General features: G+C 55.1%; 1 protein-coding gene across 30 annotated transcripts; it reads left to right on the forward strand.

The window, feature by feature from the left end:
* The first annotated feature begins 646 nt into the window (after positions 1-646).
* Positions 647-17319, forward strand: HEMK1 (HemK methyltransferase family member 1). 30 transcript variants are annotated; one of them, XM_063805848.1, is made up of 14 exons: positions 785-1013; positions 2403-2804; positions 3182-3273; positions 3587-3680; positions 8533-8667; positions 8988-9052; positions 9305-9354; positions 10300-10405; positions 11324-11419; positions 11596-11709; positions 11861-11974; positions 13090-13196; positions 14908-15043; positions 15513-17319. In XM_063805848.1, exons 2-11 carry the CDS (start codon positions 2577-2579, stop codon positions 11895-11897), a joined length of 1017 nt encoding a protein of 338 aa, XP_063661918.1. In that variant the 5' UTR covers positions 785-1013; positions 2403-2576; the 3' UTR covers positions 11898-11974; positions 13090-13196; positions 14908-15043; positions 15513-17319. The 30 variants fall into 30 exon arrangements, with proteins under 30 accessions (XP_016796655.1, XP_063661923.1, XP_063661921.1 ...); XM_063805849.1 differs by having other exon boundaries at positions 13090-13152; XM_063805859.1 differs by having other exon boundaries at positions 788-1013; positions 3549-3680.
* Positions 17320-17911: the final 592 nt, after the last annotated feature.

The raw sequence follows: 17911 nt of genomic DNA on the forward strand, positions 1-17911 counted from the left end.
GTCAGGAGTTCGAGACCAGCCTGACCAACATGGTGAAACCCTGTCTCTATTAAAAATACAGAATTAGCCGGTCGTGTTGGCTCACGCCTGTAATCCCAGCTACTTGGGAGGCTGAGGCAGGAGAATGGCTTGAACCCGGAGGCTGAGGTTGCAGTGAGCAGAGATCGCGCCATTGTACTTCAGCCTGCGCAACAAGAGTAAAACTCCGTCTCAAAAAAAAAAAAAAAAAAAAAAGTAGTTAACAGTGTTCTAGTTAACAGTACTTTCTGGGGGGGGATGTTGACAAGACACACTTTGCAGACGCTGCCGAGTATTTTATAGAAGGCGCAACTGAGGTCCAGAGGTCCCAACACCTGGAGGAGTTGCCAATAGAGTCAAGATTCGAATCGGTAAAAGAGCAGCCCCTGGGGTCTGGCCGCCAGTCGGCCGACCCCCTGGTGGACTCGGGCCACTGACCTCGGTAGGGTCACGACACTGGGACTGGACCCCAAAGATGGACCAGCCTTCAACACTGGAACCCGCCCATACACAGCTCCACCCGGCCCCCAGGCTAAGATAGACCACGCCCCCGGACATCTGGTCCCCGCCGGAACACCCGGGCCCTCTGGTGACACGCCCCCTTTCCGGCAGGCTACTGGGCTCCGCCCACACACCTCCCGGCCTGGTTCCTAAACGCCAGCTCGGAGCAATCCCCTTGGGATGGAGCCAAATCCCTGCTGTGATTTTAAGGAAGACCGGCAGGTCCGGGCCCCCAGGGGTCAACCCCACACACATCCCCGCACTTTCCTGCATGCAGGCCTGCGAGCGTACAGGGAGTGGAATTCACAGCCTCCCCACCCATCCGCAGGGGTCTCCTGGGAGGAACCCACCAGCGATAGGAACACTGAAGCTGGGCTACGGCGTCCGCCCGAGCCTTTTCTTAAACGCGCCGACCCCGGAAGCGGGGCGTCCGAGGGAGCGCGCGACGGGCCACGCACGTCCGGGCGTCCAGTTCTGGGCAGCTTCTCCGGCTGGTGGGTGGGTGGGTGGGGCAGCCTTTCAGGCAGGTATGCATGGGAGGTGGGGATCGGAACGGGGTATTTCGACTGCAACCGCCTGGAGACCTGGCCGGTACCATTCTCCATAGTGCAGATGGGGAAACAGGGTTGGAGAGAGGGGACCTCATCTGGGTCGTTAACAATGCGGTGCGTAGCTGTGAGGGAGTTTACAGTTCTGACTTCGGGCCTTGGCTCCTGGGACGGCGCACTGGTGCAAGAGCCGCTTCTGGAGTCTGGTGGACTCGGGTTCGTGTCTTGCCTGGGACAGTCTTTTTTTTCTTTTTTTTGAGACGGAGTCTCTCTCTGGCACCCAGGCTGGAGTGCAGTGGCATGACCGCGGCTCGCTGCAACCTCCGCCTGCTTGAACTGGGTTCAAGCAGTTCTCCTGCCTCAGCCTCCCAAGTAGCTGGGACTACAGGTGCGCGTCAGTATGCCCGGCCAATTTTTTGTATTTTTAGTAGAGACAGTGTTTCACCATGCTGGCCAGGCTGGTCTCGAACTCCTGACCTCGTGATCCGCCCACCTCGGCCTCCCAAAGTGCTGGGATTACAGGCGTGAGCCACCGTGCCCAGCTTGCCTGGGACAGTTTCTACCTGAGTGACGCTGGGCAAGTCGCTTCCCTTCTCTGACCCTACTTGTATCTGAAGATGTGGCACTTAGCAGGTGCTCAATAAACGCTAGTTTGGACTTTTATCTGGAAGCAAAGGGGACCGCTGATTTTAAGCCTTCAGTTAAACTTGCTTGTGACCTCTTTAAATATACAGTTGTAAATTTTTTAGTTGGTGGTTTACGCTGATGTCCTGGATTATAGGTTAAATTAGGAGGAAATTTTCAGCATGTAAATCCATGACAGTACACACACAATGTCAGATTCAAAGCTCCCAATTAAAGGCAATCATCTGCCCCTTGTAACATCAGTTAAGATCATGTAACATCTGGTCCCTGCTGTGTGTTGAGCTGCCTCCCAGGCCCTGGATATTCATAGACTAATGCATTGCTTGCCATGGGTTTGGTGTGATTTTCCCCCATCTTATGGATTAAGAAAGTGAAAATCAGAAATAATGACTTGCTCAAGATCACACACGCTAGGTTAGACACAGATCTGTCCTGTCCCCACATATGTGCCCTAACCTACCACCAACCCGTTTATTAGCAGAGACTGAGCTATGGGCTCAGCCCACTCCAGCTAAAAATGTGAAGAAAACGTAAGTGGCCAAGACAAGAATGATCAAATAGGTGGGTAAGGCTCTAAATGGAGTCAAGGGGGTGTCAGAGCAAGAGCACAACTATTCTCAGGCAATGTATTGGTAGAAGGGGGGGTGTCATACAAGGCTCACCTGCTTTCCTGGTTCCTCTCACTCCCAGGGTAGCAACCAACTATATCTGAGGACCAGAGCCATTTTGGGGCACCAGAGCTTGTGACCTCTCCATCTTCACCCAGCTGGGTCCAGGGGCCACTCTCAGCACTCACCTCAGCAGCTGACATTATAAAGCAGACTTGGGAACCTGGAAGCACTCTGGAGAACCTTTCCCTGAGACATGGAGCTTTGGGGCCGAATGCTGTGGGCCCTCCTGTCTGGCCCAGGGAGGAGGGGAAGTACCTGGGGCTGGGCCTTCAGCTCATGGCAACCCCAACCACCTCTGGCTGGGTTATCCAGTGCCATAGAACTGGTCAGCCACTGGACTGGGGTCTTTGAGAAGAGGGGTATCCCTGAGGCCCGGGAATCCAGTGAGTACATCGTGGCTCATGTCCTTGGAGCCAAAACAGTTAAGTTTAGTGTTGTCAAGAGGACAGGAAGAGGGAGGAGGGAGGACTTGGGGAAGGGATATCCAGGTTTTCTGTTCACTAAGAGTGCTTAGCTGAGACTGATGGGATTTTTCTGAAGGAACGTCTTAGCGCCTGGCACACACTGTAACAGTTTGTTGGATGAACGAATATATCTCTGCCTAAGTGTTCTGGGATAGACACCTGGAAGCCTGGTGTTAGCTGTGTAACCTTAGGCAGGATGCTGCCCCCTCTGGGCCCAGATGATGAGAGGGTTGGGCCTCCAGACCAGTGCTGGGCAGGCATTATCCACATAAGACACCTGGGTTGGGGGCCTTGGGCCCAGTGAGCCAGCCACTTACATTCTCTGTGGGGACAGTTTCAGAGCCTGAGGCCGGCACTTTGGACCCAGCCCTTGACCTCTCAGCAACTACAGTGTATCCAGGAGCTGAGTAGCCGTCGATTGCAGAGGTGAGCACCCATGGATCAGACCTGAAGGATGTGTTTGGGGAGCAGCAGTCCAGCCTCCCCCATCCCCACCAAGTTCAGGGAGGAGGAGAATGTCCAAGGACTAGGGAGGTGTTGGGGTGCAGGAGTGGCAAGAGTGGGGCCGGGGTACTGAATAGGAAGAAGGGAGGGAGGGAGGGTTTTGCCTCAGGAGTCCCAAGGCCCTGGAGACATGGTCTTGCCTGATACCTTTGGCCACAAGTGGTATCTCAACCCAGGCATGGTCCTGTTGGTCCTAGCTCTGTCACTGATGACCACCCAGCTGCCCCCTCTGCAGGATGCCGGTGCAGTACATCCTTGGAGAGTGGGACTTCCAGGGGCTCAGCCTAAGGATGGTGCCCCCAGTGTTTATTCCTCGGCCAGAAACAGAGGTAGGTGTGCCACCAGGGCAAGGCAGGATCAGGATGATGGTGGAGTTCAGGACACCAGTCTTACCCCAGGCTTCCTCCAGGGGGCACTGGGGCCCCATGACTTCAGGGACAGTGCCTTTCTAGACATGTATCTCCTCTCTGACTGTGTTGGCAGAGCCCAGAGGACAGAGGATTCCTGTTGGTCCCCTTGACTGTTATGTTCCAAGCTATCAACCCAGCCTCTAGGTCTGGCAATGGCCCAGAGTGCCTCAAATAGTGCTGCCCAAGTACTTAGCCTGTTCTGCCATTTCTCTGGGAGCCGTCCCATGGCTCACCCAATCCACAGGGAACAAATGTCCTCCAGCAGCTTCTCAGGAGGCATGGAGGAAGTGGAGAGGGCTCCAGCCGGAGACCTGGAGACCTGGTATCAGCTGTGCAACCTCGGGCAGGTCACTGCCCTCCTGCCATCTCTGGGCCCAGATGATGAGAGGGTTAGGCCTCCAGCCCAGAGAATCTGGTGGCCCTCTTAGGTCTACTGACTGGTCTGGTAATCACCTGTGTTGTCCCTCAAATTACTAGGACTAGGGATGTGTGGTGCAAGTGTGTTATCCCTTGGTAAGGCACCCTGGTCCTGGAAGAGACGCTTTCTATGGCCCTTCTTGGACTCCCCTCTGACCTTGTAGATGACAGAGCTGGGAGCCAGAGGGCGCAGACCAGGGAGTAGAGCTGGGTGAGAGCTGGTGGGCAAGCCAGAGGGCGCCAGGTTCTGAGAAGCAGTGTTTCCAGAAAGACCTAGGCACACAAACATTTCTGGGAAAGGTTAGTTCCCATTCCCCTGCTGTGGCCAGGGGGCCCCAAACCCTTCTTTCACTTTCTCAGCTTCTGTCCCCTAGCCAAGAAACTCTCTGACCCCTCTCCCCTCCATATCATGTGGTTGGGAGGCCAGGTCCTTGCTTCACTGCCCAGTGTCAGGGCAGGGACAGTAGGGAATCTGAGGCCTTGCTGAAGTCACAGGGCTGTCAAGGAAGGGAGCATGGGGGCAGCACGTGGACTTCCTGACTCCCAGGTCAGAGCCCCATCCCTCACATGGGGCTGCCCCATCTGGGATTGGCATGACCTAGGACACAGCATGGAGACCCAGAGCAGGGTGTGGCCTGCCACCTGCAGACTTTGGGAGGCTTACCTGTGGCTCCTGAAAACACGTGATCTCTGGCGAAGAGATCATTTGCTGTCTCCGGCTTCCCAGGTTCAGGGCATGGTGACATTTGAGTTCCTTCAGAGCTGACCTGGCACCAGCCATATGTGCCAGGGTTCTGAGTATCAAGTGTGGACTTTGGCTCCCATGTGGCCCCCTGATTCTTGGATGGGTCTGGGCCAAGAGAGCAGCTCTACTGCAAGGGGTGGGGTGAGGGGAGATGCTGCGATTGGGAGGCCAGGTGCTCATCTTGCTGTGCAGACATTTCTGAGAACTCACCAGGTTCACCCCAATGTAAAGCCACATTGGGGGATGCCTTACCAAGAACTCAAGAGGACGTGGCCTGTGGCAGGGAGTAGTGAGAATGGGTGCAGGGGATGGTTTCTGATGAAAGGGGAGTCTGAAGTGCAAACTTGCAGGAGGCATGTGACCCAGTGAGTTGCATTTTCCCTAAGGGTGAGAAGGTGGTTCAGCCCCTGGCCTGGCAGTGAATACAGTAGGAAACTCAGGGCTGGGGGTGTGAACCATTCTCACCCAGCCTGCTGTGAGGCTGTACAGGTTGTGGGAGGCTCAGTGTTTTGTCTGTGATTGGCTTGAAGGAGGCAATGCCACCTCCCTGGGTCTGCCCCACCAGGGATGCCATCCTAATAGAGGGTACTCATGGGCACTCAGGTTCTGCCCAGGCCTTGGGCCAACCTCTTGATGGGGTATGGAGTCCATGTTGGGGCAGCAGTTCTAGGCAGAGCCAACAACTGCCTGCCCCTCACCTCCTTCCTGCATGCGTCTGTGCCCCACCCTGTTCTTGGATTCTTACCATATTCACCTGGAGGGGGTGCCCTGAGCCTGTGACCAGCATGGCTTTTAGTCTTGCCGAAAGAGCCACCAGCGTTAGGCTGAGGGAGGCTCTTCACTAGGAGGAGAAGAGAAAGTTTCTGGACTCCTTGGGCTGTTGTCTACCCCTGCCCCAGGTGGCTCTACAACCAAGATGAGTTTCCTGTGCTCTGGAGTGTTATGGCAAACAAGAGGCCACTAGTGGTGGCAGGGGCTCAGTTTCTTAGCTTCTTACCCTCCCCAAGGTGGCCATCCACATACGTGGTGTGTGTCTTTGAGGTCTTTGAGTATCTCTGTGAGGTGGCTGGCCAGTGTGGCTGGCTGAGGGATCATTCTCCAGCCATAGTAGGTCTGTCTATGACCAGGAAACCAAGAGAGGCTTACACACCTGACAACTCCTGGTCACCCTACCAACCTCTCAGCTTGTGGCCTCACCACTGAGACCACAGGCTCTCAGCCACAGCCCTATACTGCTCACTCTGTACCTGGCCCAACCTTGCAGGCTCAGCTTGCCACAAGTACCTTAGTGGTCTCCAATAGTGCCTGGCACAGGGCTGGTGAGAGCTAGTGAATACACACTCTCTCCTGCTGGAGCTGGGCCCCCTCACCCACAGGCAATCATTTGTTAGGTGCAGAAGAGGCTTGGAACAGGGAGGGTTGGACCTGCTGGCCAAGTTCTGCCTACTTTGGACTTGCCACCCTCAGGGTGGGTGAACATTGTTGCTGGGGTTGGGGGCCTGGAAGGGTGAGATGCTTTTTGGAACCCAGCACTGGGGAACTTATGTGGAAAATGGGTGTGAGTGATCTGGAGCCCTCTGCTCCATTGGGCCTGGCTGATGGCATTGGGGTGTGGGGGAGACCTGGGGGTGTGAGACTCAGAGGGTGGTGCCACAGAGAGCTTGCCCATCACTTAGAAAGTAGCCAAGAGGGCCAGGCGCTGTGGCTTACACCTGTAATCCCAGCACTTTGGGAGGCTGAGGCGGGTAGATCACCTGAGGTCGGGAGTTCGAGACCAGCCTGACCAACATGGAGAAACCCTGTCTCTACTAAAAATACAAAATTAGCCAGGCACAATGGTGCATGCCTGTAATCCCAGCTACTTGGGAAGGCTGAGACAGGCGAATCGCTTGAACTTGGGAGGCGGAGGTTGCGGTGAGCCAAGATCGCGCCATTGTACTCCAGCCTGGGCAACAGAGCGAAACTCTGTTTCAAAAAAAAAAAAAAAAAAAAGAAAAGAAAAGAAAAAAAGAAAGTAGCCAAGAGGTTTGTCTGTGGGCCAAGCCCTGCCAGTGTGGAACACAATGCGATGAGTCAGACCTCAGGTCTTCCTATTATGGCGTCTGGTGGGAGAGGCACACCCCATCCTTAGGCTAGACCTTAGGCTCAGGGTGGAGAAAGCCGTGGTAGAGCCTGGCCCAGGCTTGAGGAAGGCTTTCTGGAATAGGTGGTCCTCTTTTCAGATCAGGGAAGCACCCACTTGCTGCCCACCATCCCCAGCTCCCTGAGCCAGTCTTTCCTGAGACCTGGGGTCCCAGGAGTCCTGACCCTCTGGGGGGCTTCTCTGCCCACATCCAAAGGGATGCCTTTGAGAAGGGGCTACACTGCCCTTTCCTTGTCTCATGCCTGGCTACTCAGGTGTCCCACTCCACTGCTGGTTAGAAAAATTTTGGCCATTGGACGGCAGGAGCCTTCCACCCTTTACCCCTACCCTATGTTGGTTTACAGGCATAGTCCTTGCAGGCAGTGGCCGGGTAGGCAAGGCTTGAAACCCTCTTGTTTCCAAAGTGACAGTGTCTGAAAATGTCCTCCTGCTGCCAGGGCAGGTACAGTGCAGTCAGGCACCTCCCTCTGCACCCATGCCTGTTGACCTATGCCTGTGTATGCCACAGCCCTCAGGTCTTTAGTCAGGACCGTGTTCCCCCATGGCCCATCTCCTCCAAAAGAGGGAATTCCCTGTCCCTTTGGCCTAGGAGCCTCCCTGGGGGCCTCTGAAGCCCAGCTCTGTGAGGAGGCTGGGGACACACCAGCTCCTGATTCTTGGCCACCATGAACCACAGGCCAGGCTCAGGTGGGGCCTTGACCCCAGGCCTCAGTTTCCTCATGGGACACTTGTGAGGATTTAACAGATTAATACAGGAAAAACTCTGGGAGCAGGATCAGGCCAGAGGGAGTGGACAGGAACTATAAGATATGGTTCTTAGCTTTTTTCTTTTGAGATGGAGTGTTGCTCTGTCTCCCAGGCTGGAGTGCAGTGGCGCGATCCTGATCCACTGCAACCTCTACCTCCCGGGCTCAAGCAATTCTCCCTCTCACCTCAGCCTTCTGAGTAGCTGGGACTAGAGACATCCGCCACCGTGCCCATGCCTGGCAAATTTTCACACCTTTAGCAGAGACGGGGTTTCACCATGTTGGCCAGGCTGGTCTCAAACTCCAAACTCAAGTGATCTGTCCACCTTAGCCTCACAAAGTGTTGGGATTACAGGCATGAGCCACCGTGCCCAGCCAGTTCTTAGCATTTCTGTAAGCACAGAATGGGAGGATGTCTGTAAAGGGCTTAGCTGGGGTTGATTGAACACTTAACATGAAACAGGTGTGGATTAGTGCATTTAATCCCCACCACATCCCCACGAGGTGGGCTATCCTCAACTGGGCTCAGGTGTACAGATGGGGAAGCTGAGGCCTGGAGGGGCAGGGTGACTTGGCCATGCCCCAGCTGACATGAAGGTCAGTCTGGCTTTGGCTACCTCCCCTTCCTACGTTCACAAGGGTAACTGCTTAGGCCTCTGTACCAAGACCCCCAGGAGCCACGTTGGCACCAACTCTGATCCAGATCCCTCTGCTTCACAGGAACTGGTTGAGTGGGTGCTGGAAGAGGTGGCCCAGAGGTCCCATGCTGTGGGATCCCCAGGCAGCCCCCTCATTCTGGAGGTGGGCTGCGGATCAGGAGCCATCTCCCTCAGCCTGCTGAGCCAGCTCCCCCAGGTGAGCCCCTCCACCCACTCTGGATAGACTGTGACTGACACTCACTGTCCCTCCCATTAGTGCTTCCCCCACATCCCTCTGCTAGGAGCGCTTGAGGGGAAGCAGCTAGATGAGGGAGGACAGGGCTGCCCCTAGCCCAGTGTTTCACAGACTCTAACGCCTACCACATCTATCTGGCTAGACTTTGGCCAAGAAGAAAAGGCTGTTGGGTATTTCCCTTCTCTTCTGGTGGGGGGTTGGAGGACGGTCCCCCAGGCCCAGTATCTCCCAGCATCTCTCAGCATTGCCTTCCACATATCCTCTGTTTGTTCTTGGGACAGAGCCGAGTCATTGCTGTGGATAAGGGGGAAGCTGCTATCTCTCTGACCCATGAGAATGCTCAGAGGTAGGTGGGGGAGTTGCACTTTGGGGCCTAATCTTGACTCCTTTTCAGGTTTCAAACTCACCAATGTCTGATTTCTACTCCCAAGAAGGAGGAAGCAGTGGGGTAGCCTGGCATGGGTCCCACGGGGTTCTGAATGGGTAGTGGGCAGTGAGTATCTTGCCAGTCCAAGAAGGGTTGACTACAAGACCTCATTCTTGTAGTGAAGGGTAGGGGTCTGCCCCTGTGCCTACCCCTTTCTCCCTATCTGTGTAGGCTTCGGTTGCAGGACAGGATTTGGATCATCCACCTCGACATGACCTCAGGTACCCTCCCCTGCATGTTCCTTGAGATAGGGAGACTAGATGCAGGTGCTGCTGGGTGGATGAGGCACTCCGTGGAGATGGAGGGAGAGCTCCCCCAACAGCCACACAGCCACACACAACACACACACATACACGTGTGTGTGTGCACGTTTGTGGCAGCTCAAACAAAGCCTTGGCTGAGGACAGACAAGTTGCTTTTGCCTCCTAGGCTGACCTGACCCATAAGGGACCAGCCACAGAGAACTTCCGAATTCCTCATAACCAATGAGTTAAGGGCTTGCTTGTTGGCAACAGATAAGCAAAAGCTTAAAATAATGCCTTCAGGACCAAAATACTTGAGTGACCCTTTCCCCCTGCCTGGCAGGGGAAGTGGTCCAGGCACTGCACAGCTCAGCCATAGCCTTTACAGTGTCTCCAGGCCTCCAACTCCAGTTCTGGCTCCATTGCCTTACCCGTGGGATCCTTGAGCCTCAGTGCCCCCTCCATGGAATGTGATATACTTGGTGTAGCACCTGGCACAGGGTGAAACCAGTAGTCAGAGGCATCAGGAATTGGCTGATGAGGCCAGGCCTACCCTCCATGTACTCTCAGTCCATGTTGGCTATAAGGCTAGTGGAGCTACAGAAGAGAAAGGCTCTTTTCTGCCTAGGCAATCAGGGAGGACGCCCTGGAAGTGGCACTTGAACAGAGTCTTGCATAATAAGGAGGATTTTTGGCAAGGACACTCTATGCCTTGAAATGAAGGGCTGCCATGTTAAAGCATGCACATTCCCCACCAGGCTGCCAGCTGGGGACCCTGGGCACTAATTTGCAGGTCTGGCTTATCAGATCCAGAGGCAGGCCCAAGGTGTGGCATGGTGAGAGGGACATGGTGGCAGGTGGAGCTATCATCCTTTACCTCCCAATGGGTTAGTCCCTACTGTGTGTCCTCTTCTTTGACGACAGAAAGGAGCTGGACACACCTGCCCTGGGGCCCCGTGGACCTGATTGTCAGCAACCCTCCCTACGTCTTCCACCAGGACATGGAGCAGCTGGCCCCTGAGATCCGCAGGTGCTAAGCAGGGTGGGCCAGGGAGGCCAGGCCTGAAAAGGCCTAATGGGATTAGTCTGCCCTCGAGGACCACACCATCTGGAGGGACAGGGGAGTTGGTGCTGAAATGGGCAGTGGTGTTAAGTTGACGCACTCGAGAGCCCACAGTCCTACCTAGATTCAGCTTCTACCTTCCTACTTCCTTACTTCCTACTAAAACTACTGGACAGCCACCGAACCTCTCTGGGCCTGTTTCCTGCCTCTAGAAAAAGAGAGGTAGTGCTCTGCAGGGCCATGGGAGGACTCAGTGACGACTTGGAAGCATCAAACACAGTGGAGGGCTCATACGGGGTGCTCAGTAGATGGGCACATCATTTTATAGAATACTGAGGCCCAGAGAGGGAAGGTGTCTTGTCTGTGGTCGCATGGGGGCTCAGTGGGAAAGCCGGGACTAAAAGCTGGCCCCAGGCTAGCTTTGTGCCAGGCCATCCTGCTGTTACACAGGGGCTGAGAACCAGGGGCAGCCCAGGAGTCCTGGATGGGGCAGCAGTCATGTTGGATGGGGTTCGGGTGTTGGCTCTCCCTTTCTGGGCTCTCAGGAGTGGTCAGGGCTAGCCCCAGATCTCCCAGACCAAGAAGAGGAGCAGCCTTGTGGGGAGACACTCATGCCCTGACATGAGTCAGTGCATCAAGAGAGGCCATCAGCCAGTGGGATTCAGCAAGCATGCCTGGCGCTGCCTGGTAGGGTGCTGCCCATGGGAGGAAGAGAAGAGGAGCTGCCACCCATTTGGGGCCCTCCTTCTCTGGGTCCTCAGAATTGCCCTTCAGCCCAGAGTGTAAGTTCCACAGGGCCCCATTCATGGAGGCCTTGCCCATGCCCTCCATGCATTTCAGATACCCCTTTCTCAGGCTGTCACCTCCCACTGCTTTGCCTTTCAGCTATGAAGACCCCGCGGCCCTGGATGGTGGGGAGGAGGGCATGGACATCATTACCCACATTCTGGCCTTGGCACCCCGGCTCCTGAAAGACTCTGGGTATGAATGGGATGGGTCTCCTAGGTCTGTCCCCAGCAGGCTCCTCTGCTCCTAATGTGTACTGGGCAGGCCCTGGCAGAGGTCAGCACAGGACCCTCACCTCGCCAGCCCAAGCAGCCCAGAAGGGCAGGCGCCAGACCTGTCGTGCTGAGCCCACCCATTTCTCCCCCATGTAGTAGTATCTTCTTAGAAGTGGACCCAAGGCACCCGGAGCTTGTCAGCAGCTGGCTTCAGAGCCGGCCTGACCTGTACCTTAATCTTGTGGCTGTGCGCAGGGACTTCTGTGGGAGGTAAGATCCTAGCCCCCTTTAGCCCTGTAGCATGCTGGTCTTTCCACTGGGGCCATCCTCAGCCCTGGCTGTCAGGAGAGTGTGCTGTTCCCACTCCCTGTTCATTCCCTGAGGCCCAGGCGGTAACCAGCCCCTGTCCCTGTCTCCTCAGGCCCCGGTTCCTGCATATCCGGAGGTCTGGGCCATAGCATGGCTGCCCTGTGGATGCCTTGTCAGTGCTGCCAGCCTGACCAGAGGGAGGTGGATGGCACTTTCCAGAGCCCAGGTTCTTATGGCATTTCCCAAGGTTCTGTGATTTCCCCATGCTCTGCATTTCTAGGATATTTCTAGGACACCTGGATTGGCTCCATCACATCAGAGTGGCTGAGGGCAGTTGCTCTGTGTTGGTGAAATTGCTGTGGGGGTATTGGGGGATATGGCCAGTAAAGTATTGAGAGACTAACAAATGGTGACCTAATGTTTTGTCCATGACTTGCAGGTCCCCTGACCCCCTTACTCCCAGGTAGCACTGGGGCAAGGGTTTCCTTCTGCCCCAGCAGGGCTGGCCGTCAGTCCCCTGCTTGGTAGTGGTGTGGGGGTGCAGTGTGGAGGAAGGCACGTGAGTCCTCACTCCTGGCATTGGATACCATGGGTCCTGGCATAGAGCAGCTCACTCCCAGGGATTGATTAGTCCTCCACTGCCCTGGGTGCATGCGTACACAATTCCCTGGCCAAGCCTGGCTCGAGCACAGGAAGCTCATCTGCGTTTGGCTCAAGGATGACTGCCTGCTTTCTGGAGGGGAGGGTCTGGAGGTCTTTGCTGCACAATTCCTGGGTCGCACATCCACGTTCATTTAACTGAAGGCTTGAGCCAGTGAGGGGTGTTTCCTTTTTATCCCCATAGCTTTTAGCTAAAACATCCCTCCCGAGTTGACCCCCTGGGGTTTCAAATAACCCATGTGTCCCTGGTTGGGGCTGGGGAGAGTGAGAAGCTGAGATACTGGGCATAGGGTTGTGGCCTCCACCACAGCTCTGGTCTGTGCAGACTCATGGCCACCAGGAGGCCTGCAGATCCAGCCTTCCTGTCAACAGCGACAGGAAATCTCTAGGTTGGTGAGTGCTGGTGATGTGAGCCTGCATCAGGGTGGGTCCTAAGGAACATGGCAAACCAGGCTGGCTCATTCCACTAGACTGCCCCCTGCCACCCTGACACTTCCCAGGGCCTGGCAGTATGGTCTGATGGGCAGTATGGTCCAATAGGCAGCATCGTCTGCTGCAGCTGGGATTGCTGAGTTCCAGGGCTGTGTCCTGCAGTGGGACCTTGGGCAGCTCCTTTCCCTGTGAGAAGCTGGCTCTTCTGAGTCCAAGGCCAACGCCAACTGGCAACCTCTTTACTCTTAGTCAAGTGGAATGTGCATGCTGGCGTCTGAATGTCCATTCTCCAGGCACGGAGAGCAAGAGAAGGTATGGACTGCCTGAGGTCACATGACAGTGACCAAGTGGAGACAGTAAGTTAGATCCCTCCCTTTGGGAAGCCTATATTGCTGGAGTCATACCCAGCCTAAGTGTTGCCCTGCACTATGGCTGGAGGACACATTTGGTAGAGGTCACACTGCAGCTCCCAGTGCCCCAGTGTCCTGCCCTGTGCCCAGCCCCAGCTGCATGGACCCTGAGCTACCCCTGGCTTCCTTTAAGGAGGCTGCTCCAGAAGGAACCCGGGTGGGGAGGGCGAAGGGGGTGCACAACCAGGGCAAGGCTCCCCACTTCCTTAGTCCCCCATGCTCACAGACCTTTGCCTGCTAAGGTCCTCACCAGTATTGCCCTTTCTGTCTTTCTCCTTGTGCCCTTTGGCTCTTGCTGTCTTCAGCAGCATCTCAGGGTAGCTGCCCTGACCTCGGAGCAGTCTGTCGCCCCCCTACACCTCAGCCAGTCCTGGCTTCCCTGATGGTCTCTCCCTCCTGGCCTCAGGCCCATTCCTGAGGAAGGGCCTTGGCGAGCTTGTGGATGTTGCACCAGAAGAGAGTGCAGTGTTGGAGAGTGACACTGTCGGGGCAGCTGGGGCCACAAGCAGGAGCCGGCCTCGGGCACAACTTTCTGCCCAGAAAAATGTGCAGCTTGACTCTGCTGAGGAAAAGGTCCAAGCCAAGAGGACTGGCAGGCGGGGCCTCAAGCCTGCAGCCACCTGCTTGATTGGGCCCTGGACATTGAGCCCAGATGTTGGAGCCACACCAGCCTGGATTTCAATCCCAGAATCTGCCCCTCACCAGGATGTGACCTTGGGCAGATGACTTCACCTCACTCAGCCTTGGCTTCTAAGGCTGATAAATGGGACTTAATGCTTTATTTTATAGGATGCATGTGAGGAGCCCATGGAATGTGCCTGGCTTGGCACGTTGTGGCATTTTTCCTTGCCTTCCTCGGAGGGCAGACACAGGGAGGAAGGACCCAGTGCCCTCAGGCGTCCATCTGATGCTTGGGACCAACATAAGGCAGGCAGGGATACAAGGCAGTCTGGAAAGAAGGGAAGGCAGGAGTTTCAGTCTTGGGCTCTTGACTCCTCACTGTTGTCTAGAGATGGAGCCAGCAGGCTGGTAGCCTGGCAGCCCACATCTCCCCTCAGCCTCTCCTCACTATGGCCCCAGTGCCTGGAGGCCCAGGCCAGGGCAGCCAGTGGCTCCAGCTCAGGGAAAGCCAGGCCCACCTGCCCTATCCCCTCCCTTGCTCCTGAGGCCAAAGCCAGAGACTCGAACAGCCTCCCCACCACCACCAGCATATGTCAAGGAGCACTTGCAGGCAGAATGGGAGGAGGACATGGAGCTGATGGAGTCCAGGCTGTGCAAGCCCCTGAGGTCTTGAGAGATGTGCCCACTGCCCATGCAGCCTCCTTCAGCCAGAGCCCAGAGCATAGACAGGAGTGTAGGAGTCCCTGTTTGATGTACTCTGGGAGAGTAATTCTATCTCCTCTTCTGATAGTTGGGGAAACTGAGGCCTTTTCTCACAGTTGGATGCTTTTCCCAGTTGTCAGTGGGTTTCTCCATGGGTCTCATACAGCTGCCTTATTGAAATAGGCCCCGAACCCCCTAAATGCAAGAAATACTCTTTTTTGCTCCTTTACCCCCACCTGGACCCTGGGCTATTGGCTGCTCCCAATCCCTGCCCCAAACACTTAGCTGGCTCCCCATGACTTAAGTGTGTTCTCTTGTGTCCTATGGAATCCAGTTCTGAAGAGGTGGGGGAGGACAACTGTGGGAAAAGCCCTGGAGGCCCCTCCCAAAGCCCCATCAGTGCTCTGAGTAGGCTGCCATCAGAACAAAGGGCTCCACTGCTGACAAGGTTTGAGAACTGCTGGCTTGAGGTGAGAACCCCTTTAACCTCTGCGGGACAGCATGTCTTTCCCTATCCACCTTCGATTCTTTTCTCTTTTTTTTCTTCATTGGCTCCTTCTTAGTGGATTCTCTTCTCTACTGCCCTGGGCTTCAGCCTTTGTGCAGTACTCTCGATGCCCTGAACACACACCTTCCCTTTGCCCAGGAAGTGCAAACAATCCACTTCTTCAAGCTCCAACACAAATGCTGCCTCCTTTAGGATGCCTGCTCTGTGCTCTCCCTGCCTCCCCTAGCCCATACCTCTGCTGGCACCTTCTGTACCATGCCTTCAGAAACCCTCTTATCCCCCTCATCTCTGGGGCCCCCTGTGGATCTGGCATACCCAAGTTCAGTAAATGTCTACCAGTAAGCTGATGGTACATGCATTTTCTAGAATAGAGCTAGGACTTCCCATGTGGCCCACATCTGACCTGGCGGCCCATGTATTCCGGTCATTAGGGATGGGAAGCCATGAGGACCTGGCCTTCTGCCCGACCCAGGCAGCAATTCAAGTTGAGCAATGGCCACTTCGAAGACTCAAGTGCACCTGATCCCTGCGCGACAGCCACACCAGGAGAACAGGCTGTCCTTGGCGGCAGTAGGAGCAGGCGCCAGGTTTCCTGGAGCTCTTGGCTTCAGCCAGCCCCCAGCCAGAGTCCTGGCTAGGACAGTGACCTGATCTCCTCCTCATGACCTTCTGCCCTGGACAAGCCCCCTGAACTGGATTTGGGACTGTCAAAGCAACTCTACCCCTGCTCTGGTAGGCTGAACAGTGACCCCCCAAAATGGCAGTGTCTTAATCACCTAAACCTTAACATGTGACTATATTACCTTCACATAGCAAAATGGACTTTGCAGATGTGATTAAGGATCTTGAGATGGAAGGAGTATCCTGGATTTTTCAGGTAAACTGAGTATAATCACAAGGGCCTCTGTAAAGGAGGCAGGAGTGTCAGAGTGACGGAAGAAAATGTATGTAACAATGGAAGCAGAGGTCAGAGTGATGCAATTGCTGGAGAAAGAGCCATGAGACAGCCTCTTCTCCTCTGTGGCCTCAAGAAGAATGCAGTCCTGCCAATACCTTGATTTTAAGCCCTGTGAAACTGATTTCAGATTGCTGACCTCCAGAACAGTAAGATCATAAATTTGTGTTTTCACATGTGTGAAAACACATGTGTGATAATTTGTTACAGCAGCCACGGGAAACGAATATAGATTGTGGTGCCCAAATTAGAGTGCTGCTGTAACACACGCCTACTGATTGAAGTGGCTTTGGAATTGCAACGTGGAAATGGGCAGAGGCTGGAAGAATTTTGAGAGTCATGATAAATTGCCTTAGCCACCTCTCTTCTGATAGGTGATGTGGCCAGGGGAACTCTTCCTCAACCTTCAGACCTAAACTGCCCAGGCCCCCCCTTTTTTTACTCATATTTGGAGAGAGGTGGCCCTTTCCCAAAGTGAGAAGACTGAAAGACTGACCAGCATGGGTCCCAGAAGGGAGTGGGTGAGGAATGGGACTGGGATGTGGGGAGAAAGTGCAAGGCTGGCCTCCATGGCCCATCTCCAGAGACTGGGTCCAGAGAGGACCTCAGAGACAGGGACCAAGCCTGTTCCTGCTCTCCTGTGGAGTTATGTGACTGGCCCAGGACCCCTTGGGTGTGTGAGGATGAGCAGGGGCCCTGTACTCTCTGGGTTGCAGGTACTGCATCTGTGAAATGAGCACAGCAGCCCCTGACTTTGAGCTAATGGGCCTGGCCCCTCCATGTAAGCCATAGGCCTGAGCAGAGCTGTGTCACCATTCTGTTCCTATGGTGGAGTGGGGCTATCCCTGGGGTTCTCAACCTCCTGGTTCCTAAAACTGAATTGGCCAACTGGTGCCCTCAGCCCTGTCCCTGTCCAAGCTGGGACTAGGACCTCCCTTTCCAGGGGTACTAAAGGACTCTGGAGACACCATCCCACCCAGCCAAGGCTTGGGGCTCCTGAAGCCAGTCCTAACCCAGGAGCCACATGGAGAGCTACTGGGAGGCCAGACATGGGCCTCATGCTGGGTTTCAGAGCTGAGAAGCTGGGGGACAGAGAGCATGGACACCTGGGTTCAAGGGTCAGCTTGGCCCCAAATCACCTGGATACGCTTTGGATGAAGCCTGGAGGGCCTGTTTATACTGGAAGGGGTGGATCATGGCAAGACTTATATTCAATCCCTGATCTTTTTTCCCAGAGAGGGATGGGGCTTACTTGAAGTAACACAGCACTTGACTCCTGACTCCCAGTATGATGCTCTCATCTCCTATTGCTTCCAAAGGCCTGGGGTTAGTTAATTAAGTTAATTAGGTGGTGCTCATATGGCTGTCCATGTAGCTACTAAACCCAGGGATTCTGGCCCATAAAGCCCTCTGGGCCAGGTTTATGGGCAGGTAAGAGTCACATTAGGCCAACTGTAGCCCTGGGTGTGCAGACAGATCTGAGTCCCATCTGAAGCTCTGGTAGCTGTGGGAGGAGAGCAGGATTTCCCCCGCTTGCAGAATGAGTGGGTGCCTTCCCCTCTGAGGTAACTGGCTGTACAGCCCCCAGCCTCTGCCCCCCAGGGCCCTCCTGAGGTGTCTGGAAGGACCTTTGGGATCTTTGGCCTCATAACCAGGAATCAGAAGCTTCAAATTCTAGAGGCCCCTTTTCTTCCAAAGACTACCTCTCACACATACAGCAGCCCTGCAGGAAAATGGTCAGGAAAGGCCAATTTTACAGCTCACAAAGTGGGAAAGGCAGGGAAGCCTACCTCAGCTTCACGGAAAGCCCTGAACTGGGCTGACCTCCACCTGCCCCAGCTATGCCTAAAGGGGGAGGGTGAGACAGCTTAGAGT

Source organism: Pan troglodytes, chromosome 2 (assembly GCF_028858775.2).
Source record: "Pan troglodytes isolate AG18354 chromosome 2, NHGRI_mPanTro3-v2.0_pri, whole genome shotgun sequence".
NCBI lineage: Eukaryota > Metazoa > Chordata > Mammalia > Primates > Hominidae > Pan > Pan troglodytes.

Coding starts and splice junctions, on each gene's coding strand:
- HEMK1 (XM_016941166.4), top strand. CDS start 2,577: ATGGAGCTTTGGGGCCGAATGCTGTGGGCCCTCCTGTCTGGCCCAGGG. Junction 2,805..3,181: donor ATGTCCTTGGAGCCAAAACA/GTTAAGTTTAGT, acceptor CTGTGGGGACAG/TTTCAGAGCCTGAGGCCGGC. Junction 10,406..11,323: donor CTGGCCCCTGAGATCCGCAG/GTGCTAAGCAGG, acceptor TTTGCCTTTCAG/CTATGAAGACCCCGCGGCCC.